Here is a 14,570-nt window from a genome sequence, read left to right on the forward strand (position 1 = left end):
TGCAAAAAGCCAGTTGTTTCCACAGAAATACTTACATATAATATGAAGTAATAAAATTACATAATATATTCTTATTGATTTGTAGGGTTGTTACTTTAGTCTAGGGGACCATGGAGTAAAGCCGCCCGTAGGTTTACTGGCAGATAATGCCATAAAGATTAAATAAATAACTTAGTGCAGGTGACAGGCATATTTTTCAGTAAAATAACAGTTAAATTATGGATTTTATTGCTATCCAAAAATCTAATTACATGGGTTAGATCAGAAAGTCTAAAGTAGTAATGGATGGATAAGAATTTAGAAGTAATTACTACCCCATTACAATTATACACCTTAATCTAACTCTAACTAGCAGCTTATAATGGACTTGTGCTGAAATAAAAAGTTCTATACATACTCGTAAATGCTATGTAATAAATATCTCAATAAAGATGAATTGTATTCAGGAAGCCACAATAATGGAAATAACTTATTTATAATCACAAGATTACATCCTAACAAAAGTAAGATCACAGACGCACGTTTACACTTAAATGTAAATGTTTAAAATCTTAATTTTTAAAAGACTGGCTGACTGATTTTACATAATAAAAACAAAGAATATAATAAGTAGTTAAATGACTAAAGCTGTACAGTAAGTACATGGCGACAACACCAATACATCATGCATTTTGTCATTATAGGTATAATATAGGTAATTATAATGTGAATACGTCGAAGTTGATTAAAACACTGACGCTAAGTTTTACACTACAAGATTGTCAGGTTCAGTTGACGGAGAATTGACATCTAAGATACCTACTTTATTTAAAGTTATTTACTCCAAATGGAAAACTTCAGAAATTCCCAAAGGGAAATGGGCAGAGCAGACTGGAGCTCTAGGGAGCTTTAGATTCTACTTACATAATAATCGCCTACATTCTTTAAGGCCGAGTTGCACCACCTAACTTTGACGATAACCGGTGTGTTTTGTATAGAGTTTGACAGATTTTTGACGTTTGATAAAGTTAAAGTAAGATGGTGCAACCCAGCCTTACTATCGTTTAATTTTGTTTTGAACAGGAATTAGTGAAACAAATAACAATTTAATATCAGCTATTCATTTGTTTCCTTTTGATAAAATTCAAAATTCGAACCACCTTTTCTATTTAAACACGTGGCTGCCAGCCTGTGGACAAGATAGTATGAGGACTGAGAGGAAGTGTAGGTCAGTTGGCACAGAGGAGCCCAGCACCACGGTAATACTATCTATACAGTATTCCAACTCGGCCATATTTTTGAAATAAATGTCAACAGCCCCGCGGTACGTCACGGTATGACAACATGCGATAGGGCTGCTCACCTGCGGTACCCATTCTAATTACATCTGTCTACTTAGAATTTCTATCTAGTTTTGTGATTGTAATTTTTTTTTATTTAGACAAACAAAATACTTTGTGAATGGAATAGGATAAAAATGCGTGTTGTTTTGTGTTAGTAGATTTAATTTAAAAAAATATACTAAAATAATTTTGAATCTACTAATCATAATGAGTACTTAATGACCTGTTACTTTAATTTCAGGCGGATGAAGTCGTGGGCAAAAGCTGATTTAATACAATATAATTTTTATTTCAAATCAAACTGACTGAAAATGACCATTTTTGACTGTTAATAACTTGTTTTTGACAAAATTGACCGTAAATGACGGTAGTCAAATTCAATCACCTTAGTCATTTTCATAGAGTATAGTACTTGTCATTTTCAACACTAGCTAGGCCATCGACGTCCTTTCGGCACATTCGCGACACCCCTAACCCTAACTTTCGGATTTCGACCGCGTCCCGAGATTTGAAATTCGAAGGAAAGCTCGCGTTTCGTCGGTTTATATGAAGTTATAATACTGTATGATATTATTACCGTGCCAGCACTGATACCACCCGCGTACGTCACTATCGCTAGTGTTTTGTTTTCGAACAGGAATCTCTCATTCTGAAACTATTCCATCCGCTATTAATTTATTTCCTGACAAGTGGGATTCAAAATTCGAACATCTTTTAAACGACTTCCGGTTGGAACACAACGGCCTCTTGCACGAGTGTGTCTCGGGGTTGCCAGCAGCTGAGCGGGCATGTGAGTATTAAAACTGAAAGGAAGTGCAGGTGAGACGGCGCGGGGGAGGCTCCGGCCAGACGCAGCGAATGTGCCAGAGCTGGCACCAGTTGGAGCTCGCAGACGCGCGCGCGGCCGCAGCGGGGGCAGGTGCCGCCAACCTAGAATACAAAAATAATTATTTTTTTATTTATTTATTTAATGACTTTATTGCACACACAACAATGTTCAGTACAAAAAGGCGAGCTTAATGCAATAAGTCATTCTCTACCAGCTGACCTTGAGCAAAACAGAGATATTGAGTAGGCGGTGCTAAAAAGCTACAAAAATGTATTTAATACTATCATCCTTCTGGTCTGGTTTTAAAGATTAAATTAGTTTTCAATCGCCAAACAATCTATTAATAATAGTGTTTTAGTTGAAGTGAAACAGTGACGTTGACGTCATCGACTTTTGGCCCCATACAAAATGTTCACATGAAAAATATAAGAAAGATTTAACTCTTTTTTTTCTTATAAACTACTAGCTTTCCGCCCGCGGCTTCGCCCGCGTGGAATTTTGTCTGTCACAGAAAAACTTTATCGCGCGCGTCCCTGTTTCAAAAACCGGGATAAAAACTATCCTATGTTCTTTCCCGGGACTCAAACTATCTCTATGCCAAATTTCATCAAAATCGGTTGCGAGGTTTAAGCGGGAAAGCGTAACAGACAGACAGACAGACAGAGTTACTTTCGCATTTATAATATTAGTTGGGATGTCAGTATTTGACTATGATAATAATATTATAATGTAAACCAACCTGTGCAAGTCCAGTGGCCGCCGCGGCCGCACCTCCTTCAGGCGTGTTGGCGGCACTCGGCAGCGGCGCGCCAAGCAATGGTGGCACTTCGCGGGAATATCTATGGGAAATACACCATTTATCCATTTAACCAGTTAATCATTGCAGTAGTATCTAGGTGAATGTAAGAGACAGTCTGTTGAAAATATCAGCATCTTAGTTTTAGAGTATGCGCACACTGTTGATTTTTCGTCGGCCGATAGTTTAGTCGGGCAGTTGATCAGTATGGGCATGTATGGGAGTGCGCACACTACGCCGATTCGAATTGGCCGATTCTTCATACAAATTAAAATCGGGCACAACTATCGGCCAACTAAAAATCAACGGTTGTGCGGCTACTCTTAGTCATTGCAGAAAAAGAAAGTAAAAAAAAAAATTAATGAGGTATATCTTACAGTCAGGTTAAATTGGGGTTCAAGTTCACCTAACAATGATTTCAGTTTTTCTCTGGAGGTGAAAATTCCTGCTTTTATTTGAGGGACAAATGGCCAGCATGCAGTTCCCTATTCAATACTAATAATTACCTCAATATTTGTCCAGGATTATCCTGCAAGCGGGTTATAAACGCGTGGAAGAGTCTGTCACCATGGAGGGGCGTGGCCTCTTCGTACTGTTCGTCCTCCGACCCGCCCAATGCCCCTCCCACTCTATCGCCGGCGGCGGGTACTTCTATTTCTTCTAAAAAACAATAAAGGACATCATCCATTTTGGTCCAAAATCAAAAGTGCGGGCCTAAAAATAAAAGTGCTGTATTCTGATAGAATACGTCCGCCTTAGCATTTATTACTATGGCACCAAAGCTGTAGCACCACTGTGCATCGTAGTATTTGAGTTCTAAAAATATATGAAACGACTGACTTTGATCTCAAATACTACGACGCACAGTGGTGCTACAGCTTTGGTGTCATAGTAACAAATGCTAAGGCGGACGTATTCTGTCAGAATACAGCACTTTTTTTTTTATTGGCCGACATTTTTGATTTTGAACAAAAAATGTATGAATCGTCGATGAATTTTAGATCTCAAATACTCGACGTACAGTGGTGCTACAGCTTTGGTGCCATAGTAACAAATGCTAAGGCGGACGTATTCTGTCAGAATACAGCACTTTTTATTTTATTGGCCGACACTTTTGATTTTGAACAAAAAATGTATGAATAGTCGATGACTTTTAGATCTCAAATACTCGACGCACAGTGGAGCTACGGCTTTGGTGCCATAGTAACAAATGCTAAGGCAGACGTATTCTGTCAGAATACAGCACTTTTTTTTGTTGGCCGGCACTTTTGATTTTGGACCAAAAATATATGAAACGTGGATGATGTCCTTTGCTTCATAACCATAATGGCAGAACCGTTCTAGCTATGACATTGACAGGAGGGAAATTCCAATTTTTGCCACTAGATGTTTCAGAATCGTTCAGTCAAACAACTATAATTTTATAGTCATTAAACTAATACATTGCTTTTGCCAAGGAAAAGAAGTGCCCTAAATAAGGGGCCCTAATATATTACATTACTCTATGGATCATAACATACAATTTTATGGTCATACATTTTATTGCTGCTGTAGATGTTCCAAAAATGAGTTCCTTACCATTTTCTCTTTGATATTTGTTAAGAAGTTCAGTCACTTTGTCTTCATAGTTGTGTGGTTTTCTCCATTCCTCTTCAACATAAATATACTTTGGCACAAATTGTAAAGGTCCTAGCATTAGTCGACTTCGTAAGTCAGGTGGCAATTCAGCTGTCTAAAACAAAAATAATAATAAAAAAATTATTGGCAACAAAAACACTTACATGCACAAACATTGTTGCGTTAGCAACTGCATTAGTCAAGGACTGTGTCGCAGTTGCTAGCGCCCACCTCATACAGGCTGACATTGCAGACTTAAAAGTATTTTTGTTTTAATTTTATATTCTGTAATTAATATCCATATCAAAAGACAGGTTACATACAAAATTTATTTACTAATTTCAGGTAGGTTTTCACCATTTAGCTTGTATGAAGTACATAATATTATTATGATTTGTATCATACACATACTTGGTGAAGTAAGGTCTCCATATCACTAGTAGGTGCCAAAGGTGTGTCCACCGTCACCAGCCCTGGTTCATCCCCGCCTTCCAACTCTGCCGCTGCTACTGGAGCACCAATAGCCCCAATGGCTCCTAAAATAAGGTTCATAATTTACAAAAATTTAGAAGTCAATAAAAAACCTACTTTATAATAAGGGAATGAGATTTAATTTACCTTGCACTGGGGACATGTTAGCATTATGAGCATCAAATACTTGTAAGTTTCCGAGTGCTTGTTCCACAGTCTCCAATTCTATGGAATTGCTTTCTTCGTCTTCATCTGAATTTCTGTAGATCAAATAGTAAAGATTAAGCAATTTATTGTAAAATTTTATTAATGAGCCAGCTGAAGTTCATATAAACTACAGACCTTTGCATTGCATTGTTAGGACTAGGGGCGTTGTCAACATTCATTACATTTCCGTTAGCGCTATCTCCGTTATCATTTTCATCCCATTCATCAGCACCGTTGCACCAAGTAAGGTTACTCTCCGATTTTGGCATAGCAACTATAGTACTTGGCTGACTCGATGCACTATCTAGAATTTGACTTCGGAGGCATAGCCAGCTGTAAAAAGGTTTTAATTAATTTGCTGCAATGTTTTTAAAATGTGATGTTTACAAATTGGTCAAGATAATAAATACCTCTCAGATTGCGTCCAACAGTTTGGATTGATACACGCGAAAACATACAAAGTGCGATGATAGGTTGAATTTTCAAGAGGAGCATAGCATTGCACAACGAGCAGCCTATGTAGCCCGCAGAGGGGACACTTCGAAGAGAATTGCACATTTTCCAAAGGAGGCCAATCCTACAAAAGAAAGAGATGAAAAACATGCGGTCGTCTAGCATGGTCTTAGAAGAAAAACTTTGCAGTAGGTATATCACTCACAGGCAATCCCCCAATTTTATTCACTGTGTAAGATAAAAGCGTCTGAAACTTTTCTCCGATGGGTTCGTCTTCGTATCCCAAATACACTTTGCCTTGCTGTTTTGCCATTGTCATTCAAAATTAAAGTAAAATATTTATTTTTGGAAAATAATCGATGAACAAAAATTGAAAGATGTGCAGCAAACTTTGACATTCTTTTTTTTTTAGTTTTGGAACTTTGAATATTGGGCATAGTTACAAAAAAAAGTAAAAAAAAAAAAACACCAATTTGTACATTTTCTCAACGCAAAAAAAAATCTAATAAACAGGAAGGGAGTAAGTAAGTACATACTTAACTACTAAACACAAAACATCATTTTTATAAAATTAAATGCATAGAATGGAAATTTGTCACAGATCGCCATTCCGGAAACGGAATACGAAAAGTTGATTGTGGCGGTAATGGTGGCGATGGCGGCTAGTGGTAAATAAAACAAATTATCGAAAAAGGTGGTTACAAGCAATCCTATTCTTAAGGCTAACTGAATGAATGTATCTATTTATGTGCAATAAATACAATTAAACAACTTCATAACTTTTTTTAATAAACTTAATTATAAAAGTTTTGTACTTTTAAGGTAATCTAAGTAGGCGAATAATAAATGACGGCCTCTGCTGCTATAGATTGACCTTGTCTTTTTAAATTTTACTATAACCACTATAACTTGATACAACCATTGCGAAATTCTTTGTCGAATATCCAAGTTACGCGTGTCGGCTAACTACATATATGACTGATGCACTATAAAAGGATTTAGTTAACTACCTATTTAGTTTCGAAAGATGAATCTACTTGGAAGTGCTATAAACTTACTCAATTTTAACAGCGAAATCGCTGAATCATCGTAGTCTATCCTATAGTAACAAGAAATTAAAAAAATAAAAATTTTCGTTTTTTTTTTTGTGTGACTTAATACACAGACCTCGATAACTATTGATACGATGCGTCTTTCCGTTCTATACATGGCCAGAACGCACCCATAGGAAAAGGTACGGCTAGCACGAAAAACTTTCGAGTTTCTTTCGTTTGCGTACTCGAATCGCCATCAAAAGATTTAGTAAGAAAACTACAACAGCGCCCTTGTGAACGTGTCGTAAAGTGAAATTAGTATGAGATGTGGTTGCACGAAACTTATTTTGAGAATCAAAATTGTCACATTATCGTTTAATTCAAAGATTGAGTATCGAATTTTATCGAATACGCAAACGATTCGATAAGATAAGATAAGATAAGATAAGATAAGATAAGCATTTATTTAACTACCTATTTAGTTGTGTTGATACAGTGGTGTTACATAAAAGGCACATAATGCTAAAGTACACAATTTATCCATTTCGGACGTACAATATAAATTGTCAAAAACATAATTAATTATTAATTGGATTATTATTTTGCAATGTCAGTTATTATAAAATTATTCATTACATTACATTAAAATATTCATTTAAATTATAAAAAGATTTGTCAAATAACCAGTCTTTGAGCGTTCGTTTAAATTTGATTCCCTCTAATTGTTTTATATTATTTGGCAATCGATTGAATATTTTTATTCCAGTTACGTAACTATGTACTTTTTTCATAAATGTAACTAGAGGGTTTTACAACACACATATTATATTTATGTTGCGAACGTAGATTGTGCTTAGTATCACTTTTTTTACAAAACAAATATTTATGGTCTTTGACAAAAACACATATTTCTAGTATATATATATACACGTCACAGTTAAGAATTTATAGTCTTTGAATACATTTCTTAATGATACATATTTATTTATATTATACATAATACGCAGACATTTTTTTTGGAGTATAAAAGTGGACTCAACATTTACAGAGTTACCCCAAAAAATTGAAGACGAAAGTTGTTCATGCTAGAGGTAGGTACTGCTCGTGTATATTTTGGAATGTCCCTTTGTAAATCGGTCACAACAAACTATACACGAATTTTGCGTACTGATCGTGTATAGTTTGTATCGTGGATGGATTCCGTCTTCGCTCCAAACTATACTACACCACTTACAGTTGACTAGAGTGTGTTTAGTTGATTTGATTTAGTAAAATATGGAATTATTACTTTTATTAGATATTATGCTCTTGCTTTGTCCTCGAAATTAGAAATAAGAACTACCTATGTAGTATCACGTACGGTGATGCCATTTTTAAATTAATTAATTATTACATAAAATATTATTATTTTACTGAATCTACCTACATATAATAAATCTAGATTTATAACACTATTGTAAGTGGTTTCTGAAATTAAATTGATTAGGTAGATTTCAAATTAAATAACAATTATTTATTAGTGTAATCATAAATTCATTTAAAATGAGAGAGAGTGAATGAAGAAAGTTTATCGTGCATTATTAACTAAAATTGTCGACCGTTTGGTGTAGTGTTTCGAAACGGATAACTGTTCCGGAGGTAGCGGGTTCGATTCCCGCACAGTACAAACATTAATTTGTGTGCATGAACATATTTGTTTGTATTGGACTGGGTGTCTTCTATGTATAATAAGTATGTATTTACAAAAAAAAGTATTTAAGTATGTTTATATCCGTTATCTAGTACCCATAGTACAAGCTTTGCTTAGTGTAAAATGTCCAGGGATATTTATTTTTATTTATAAGCTTTTATCTCAAGAACAAAATCATTTTGACATACATAATTCTTAATTTATGAGTTATTGGAGAATTGATAAAATATCCAGCCCCAAAACAAATATATTTTCTATGGCAGAATACAAACACCAAAACAACTCAGTTATGAATTAATATGTAATAGAAAGAGAGGTAAATAAGTCAAAATGACGAGCATGCAACTACTCGCGTATACATTGTAATCGCGAACTTATTACAATACATACTTACATGATTAGTCCGTATGCGTACTGACGATGTATATTTTGGAGGAAGATAATTTATAAGTCACTACAAAGTATACGCGAGCAGTACGCAGTCATGCAGTATGCGTACTGGTCGTGTATAGTTTGGAGGAGCTTAGTAAAAAAAGTCATATCCAAACTATACTCGATTAGTTTCACACCCTTGCGTTCTGGCTATGTATATTATAATGGAAAGACGCTGATACGATTACGTAGTTCCGATTCTCACGGAATTAAAGTATTAAATCTTAAAAACCCCGACTAACTTATTTTTTTTTAAACAATCTGGAGCTAACGTTTTAGTGTTATCTCTAAGTATACGTACCTACATTTTTAATGAGGTTCATTCATTCCCACGTTTTCAGAATGTTTGGTGCAGTGTGACAGGTTTTGTAATGAATACAAGTACTTACCTAATACCTAATGTATTTTGTAGGTATTGTTAGCGTTATCAGTAGGTACATACACGGGGAGTTTTATAAATAGGTAGTCGTTTGTATGTGGTATTATGCAGCCTGCATAATGCAGGTATAAGTAGGTACTATTACAATGTGTGACTACCAGTACGAGAATTTAGTGCCTACTAGGTATTTAACTCCTGGGAAATGTTTTCAGTACTTCAGTAGACAAGGTAGGAAGTTTTATTAGCAGATAGTAAGTAGGAATCAAATGCGTTTTGTTGACCTGAATAACTTCAGATAAAAAAAAATTTTTGTTGCTGCAACAAAAGCATTAATGGGCTTAGTCATTAACCAGTAGGTGTCCTAAAAACTTAACGATAAATAAATTAATTGCGTCTGGTCTACAGCCATAAATTCATTGTCATCCATGTTGAGACACGCAGGTCGCCGGCTTATTAAGTCGACCTCTTTCAAATGCATCTTTGGTTCGATTTCGTTAGGTTTTTGACCAAAGATCAGATTATACTTATAAAGGCAGGTCGTTGCCCAAGTTATACCTCCATAATTTCACCTGTGCGTGGGAGACGCGAGTTGTGGTAACAAAAGTTTCGGGTCGCGCCATCAGACCTCGGCAGGACACCGCGTTAGTATCATCGGCATTGTGTTTAGTTTTGATTGGGATTTTTTTTACCATGGAACAGCTAAGAGCGAGTTTTCTATTCAAAATTGCATTGGTAAGTTTATACCTTATTTGCATTAACGAAAATTGTGGACTAAATAAATCAATTAAATAATATACATATAAATTAATCAGTCAATCATAAATAAACTTTTATAAGCTACTAGCTTTCCGCCCGTGGTTCGCGCGCGTGGACAACATTATCTACATATTTTACGGAACCCTATTTTTTTCCAAAATAAAATTTAGCCTATTTTAAAGTTTCGGGTCGCGCCATCAGACCTCGGCAGGACACCGCGTTAGTATCATCGGCATTGTGTTTAGTTTTGATTGGGATTTTTTTTAACATGGAACAGTTAAGAGCGAGTTTTCTACTTATTCAAAATTGCATTGGTAAATTTATACCTTATTTGCATTGACGAAAATTGTGGACTAAATAAATCAATTAAATAATATACATATAAATTAATCTGGGGCATCTCTGTCAAGATAGTCAAACACATTATTGATATAATTTCCCCACAGTTAGCGATAATATTCAATAATTGCATAGAGAAGGGCATCTTCCCCGACCTCATGAAACATAGTAGACTAATGCCATTATTTAAGTCTGGTAGCAAAACCGACCCTGGCAATTATAGACCCATTTCTATCTTGCCCGCTCTAAGCAAGATTTTTGAAAAAATCATACAGGAGCAACTTATGATTCACTTTGGCTCTAATAAACTATTTCATAGCGAACAATATGGTTTTACCAAGGGTCGTTCCACCACCGATGCCGGGGTTGCACTACTTAAACATATCTTCGAGGCTTGGGAGAATTCTCAAAATGCACTAGGGGTCTTCTGTGATCTCTCAAAAGCTTTTGACTGCGTAGAACATCAAACGCTAATTCGCAAACTGCACTATTATGGGGTGAAGGACTCTGCTTTGGATTTAATACAATCCTATTTAAACTTTAGAGTTCAAAAAGTTGACATAAATGGTGTTTTGTCTTCTGGGTCACCTGTGAAAATGGGAGTTCCGCAGGGGTCCATTCTGGGTCCATTCTTGTTTCTTATATACATTAATGATCTACCATATTTTGTTAAGGACTCTTGCGAAATCGTGTTATTTGCTGATGACACATCTTTGATTTTTAATATTGATAGAAGTAAAAATAACTTTGACGATGTAAATAATGCACTAACAAGAGTTTTAAGTTGGTTCACTACAAATAATTTACAACTCAATGCAAAGAAAACAAAATGTATAAAATTCTCTTTGCCTAACGTAAAAACAGTTAGTACCCAAATAGAACTTAATAATAATGCAATCGATCTGGTAGACTCTACTGTATTTCTGGGAATTACCCTGGATTCAAAACTCCAGTGGGGCCCCCATATAGAAACTCTGGCGGGAAAGCTCAGCTCAGCGGCTTTTGCAATAAAAAGGATACGGTCATTAACCGATGTTTCAACAGCTCGCTTAGTCTACTTTAGCTACTTTCATAGCCTAATGTCATATGGAATCATGCTATGGGGCAAAGCTGCAGATTTTGAAACAATATTTATTTTGCAAAAACGTGCGATAAGATACTTGTATAAAATGAAAGCAAGAGCGTCCCTTAGAGAATTGTTTAAAGAAATTGGCATTCTCACGGCCGCTTCACAATACATCTTAAACTGTATTCTATTTATTCAACAAAATATTAACGAATTCAAAAAGAAAAGTGATATTCACCAAATTAACACTAGAAATAAAAATAAATTGGCTATACCCGCTTTTAGACTTAATAAAGTGTTTGCCACTTTTATGGGACAAGGTATCCATTTTTATAACAAAGTCCCTGATAAATATAAAGAGCTACCGTATAATAAATTTAAAGGTATAGTTAAAGATCACATGCTTAAAAAAGCCTATTATACAACTCGAGATTTTCTTAATGATAAGTCATCCTGGGAGTAGGATTATGGTCCTCTCATGCTCGCACTAAAAAGAATTAAAATGAAAAGTAATATTGTATAAACTAATAATAATTTCTCAAATGTTATAGTGTCATGCTTCTCAATCTAGACTGTTACTTAGCTTTATTATTAGTTTTTTTTAAAGAGATAACTTGGCATTGTCATTCTCACTAAAATGTCTCTGGGGTGGTGGCGTAGTGAGGCGGGTCGTTACATTCCCTCTAATATGGTCGAGTGAAGCGATGGCTGGTTCACTCGTCATGTCTGTGAACAGGCGCTGCTTTCGGGGACTGGTCAATCCAAGTTATTCAAATTTATGTATGCGAGTCATTTCTACTAGTACCTTAATATGTAAGTCTAGATATTAGCACGTCACTACCTTGTTTAATATACCACGCAATCTTGTATACCTACCCATTCTTATGAAACACCATACAAGAATGCATGGTAAATTCAGTGAACTGCTCCTGAATCGAATGTACCTACTACTACTATTTCTATTTATTTATATTAACCGGCAGACAGTGGTGACTGAGTTTGTTGCGGCGCTTCTTCTCAGCACTTGCCAAATGTTGGTCTCGAAGCGCTGGTAGGGTAAAAAGATTATGAGACATGTAGAGGCTCCTTAAGAGCATATTTTATGACGATTTGTAAGAACTATTTATTAGTCTAAACAAATAAAAAAAAATTGACTTTGACTTTGAATCAGTCAATCATAAAATTAAATAAACTTTTATAAGCTACTAGCTTTCCGCCCGTGGTTCGCGCGCGTGGACTACATTATCTACATATTTTACGGAACCCTATTTTATTCCAAAATAAAATTTAGCCTATTTTACTCGTGGATAATGTAGCTTTCGAATGGTGAAAGAATTTTTAAAAACGGTCCAGTAGTTTTTGAGCTTATTCATTACAACCAAACAAACAAAGTTTTCTTCTTTATAATATTAGTGTAGATCAATAAAATTATTGGGTATGGTTTTGTTCTACTTATTTTTTTTTGGTATCGAATAAAGGCCCAATTATCTTTAATCACTCTGTAAGCTAAGTTATTATTTTAGTAATTTTATACTTACAGGTCTTCTTTTTAGCAGTACCACTAGACTCAGTCACAGTAAGCCCGGACCTGTGCCCCACGAACAAAATAGCTCCCCACCGGAGGATCGTAAGCTGGGGGCCACCGAGTGGACGGACTTTCGCCGCGTATTATGACCTCCTGGCGCCTCGCCCTCCAAACTCTCCTCTTCAGGATCAGGCGTCGCTGCAAGAAGACCCTCAGCCGGACCAGCCAGATGACTGCGGAGAAATCGAGGACTACGATGAAAATGATCTCAGCTCTGGTAAGTTTAACTTACAAGTTATTACTTTGTGTTGTTTACTAGTAGATAATTTTTAACCATGCTTGCATTGGGTTCGGTGGATTTTACTCGCGGGAAATTCGCGGCAGTAGGTAATTTGAATGTCACTCGACTAAAGGATTATTTATTAGGTATACACCATAAAAATAAATACTTACCTCAATTTTCCACGAAGCTATGTCAGGGAAATCACATCAATTTTTGATGCGTGTTTTCTTAGAAGATCAAGATAATGTTCAACTCCCGGTTGGCTCATACTAGTCTTCAAAAACTCTTCCTATTGATAGGCACTACATGTATTGTTATGACGTGATGCCGCAACAAATGACACACTTATATAATATCAAAGCATTTGTAAAGACTGATCGTTATTGTAAACTGTACCATGAAAATAAACTGCACGTACGACGTACGTGCCTAGGTGCGTTAAAACTTTTACAAACCATTGTTACCTTTAAGCCGCATTGTTAAAAATCTTTTTTCAGTAACACCTCGAAGGACCCGTGGCAGTCGTGAGGATAAGCGTTGGTTTTTCGGGTTGTTCGACAATCGGCCGCCTCAGCAGTTGCCAGCGTATCGGCCCCCCACGACTACGAATAGACCCCAAAATAGCCCTCAGAACGGGGGTCGACCCCCGGCTCCTCTAAGACCCCCATACGCGTCAGGAGGTCTGTTGAGCAATAATTACTACAAGCCGCCATATCATCAAGTGCCATCAGGTTTGTAAATTCACATTTAGTAATTTTAATCGCTTTATTACTTTATTAAAAGGTTTTGTTCCATGCACCTATAGTAGTAGCACAGATAACTTAAAACTAGGTACCTAGTAGTAAGTGCTGGTACTGGTAGCACTAAATGGGCCGCATCAGAAAGTTTATTAATGGCACATCTCCAATTCATAACACTTTTATTAAATGTAAACACACTCATGAAAAAGACTTAACCCACATTACAGAGAAAGTTGTAAGTCTTGATTGTGCTAACCAAAACAACTTTCTTCTAGATCATTTGAAACCTGTGCACGAGTATTCGGATAATTCGGAAGTTCAACAGACTTATCGCCCTGACGTCGTGGGAGGTCCTCTTATGCATATAGTAGGCCTGACTAGACCTACCGTCACCACACCTAATGACGCCATAAGACGGCGACAAGAATATCTTGACAGTTTGCGCCGACAATCTACGCCGCCGACTTTTCAAACAGTAACGCGACGCCCAAGGCCTAGGAAATTAACTAATGACAGCACTGTAATTGGATCCTTCATAGACTTGTTTTTCAAATGAAACATACACAATAAACCTATGTTTTATTTTTTTATATTATAGTAAGTATTACTCATGTTCTTCGTACGCAAGGAC

The 14,570-nt window shown here is 36.0% G+C and overlaps 2 protein-coding genes across 2 annotated transcripts; one reads left to right on the forward strand and one right to left on the reverse strand.

Moving 5' to 3' along the window:
• Positions 1 to 211: 211 nt before the first annotated feature.
• LOC135076860 (programmed cell death protein 2-like) lies at positions 212 to 6,099 on the reverse strand. The gene is made up of 9 exons (XM_063971328.1): positions 5,901 to 6,099; positions 5,653 to 5,819; positions 5,378 to 5,575; positions 5,183 to 5,295; positions 4,976 to 5,100; positions 4,526 to 4,679; positions 3,454 to 3,607; positions 2,891 to 2,990; positions 212 to 2,252 (listed from the first exon to the last, which is right to left on the reverse strand). The coding sequence occupies exons 1-9, from the start codon at positions 6,012 to 6,014 to the stop codon at positions 2,037 to 2,039; spliced, it is 1,341 nt and encodes a 446-aa protein (XP_063827398.1). The 5' UTR covers positions 6,015 to 6,099; the 3' UTR covers positions 212 to 2,036.
• Positions 6,100 to 9,688: 3,589 nt separating this feature from the next.
• Positions 9,689 to 14,529, forward strand: LOC135076863 (uncharacterized). Its single transcript, XM_063971334.1, has 4 exons — positions 9,689 to 9,962; positions 12,932 to 13,193; positions 13,697 to 13,930; positions 14,215 to 14,529. Exons 1-4 carry the CDS (start codon positions 9,921 to 9,923, stop codon positions 14,493 to 14,495), a joined length of 819 nt encoding a protein of 272 aa, XP_063827404.1. The 5' UTR covers positions 9,689 to 9,920; the 3' UTR covers positions 14,496 to 14,529.
• Positions 14,530 to 14,570: the final 41 nt, after the last annotated feature.

Source organism: Ostrinia nubilalis, chromosome 12, assembly GCF_963855985.1.
Source record: "Ostrinia nubilalis chromosome 12, ilOstNubi1.1, whole genome shotgun sequence".
Lineage (NCBI taxonomy): Eukaryota > Metazoa > Arthropoda > Insecta > Lepidoptera > Crambidae > Ostrinia > Ostrinia nubilalis.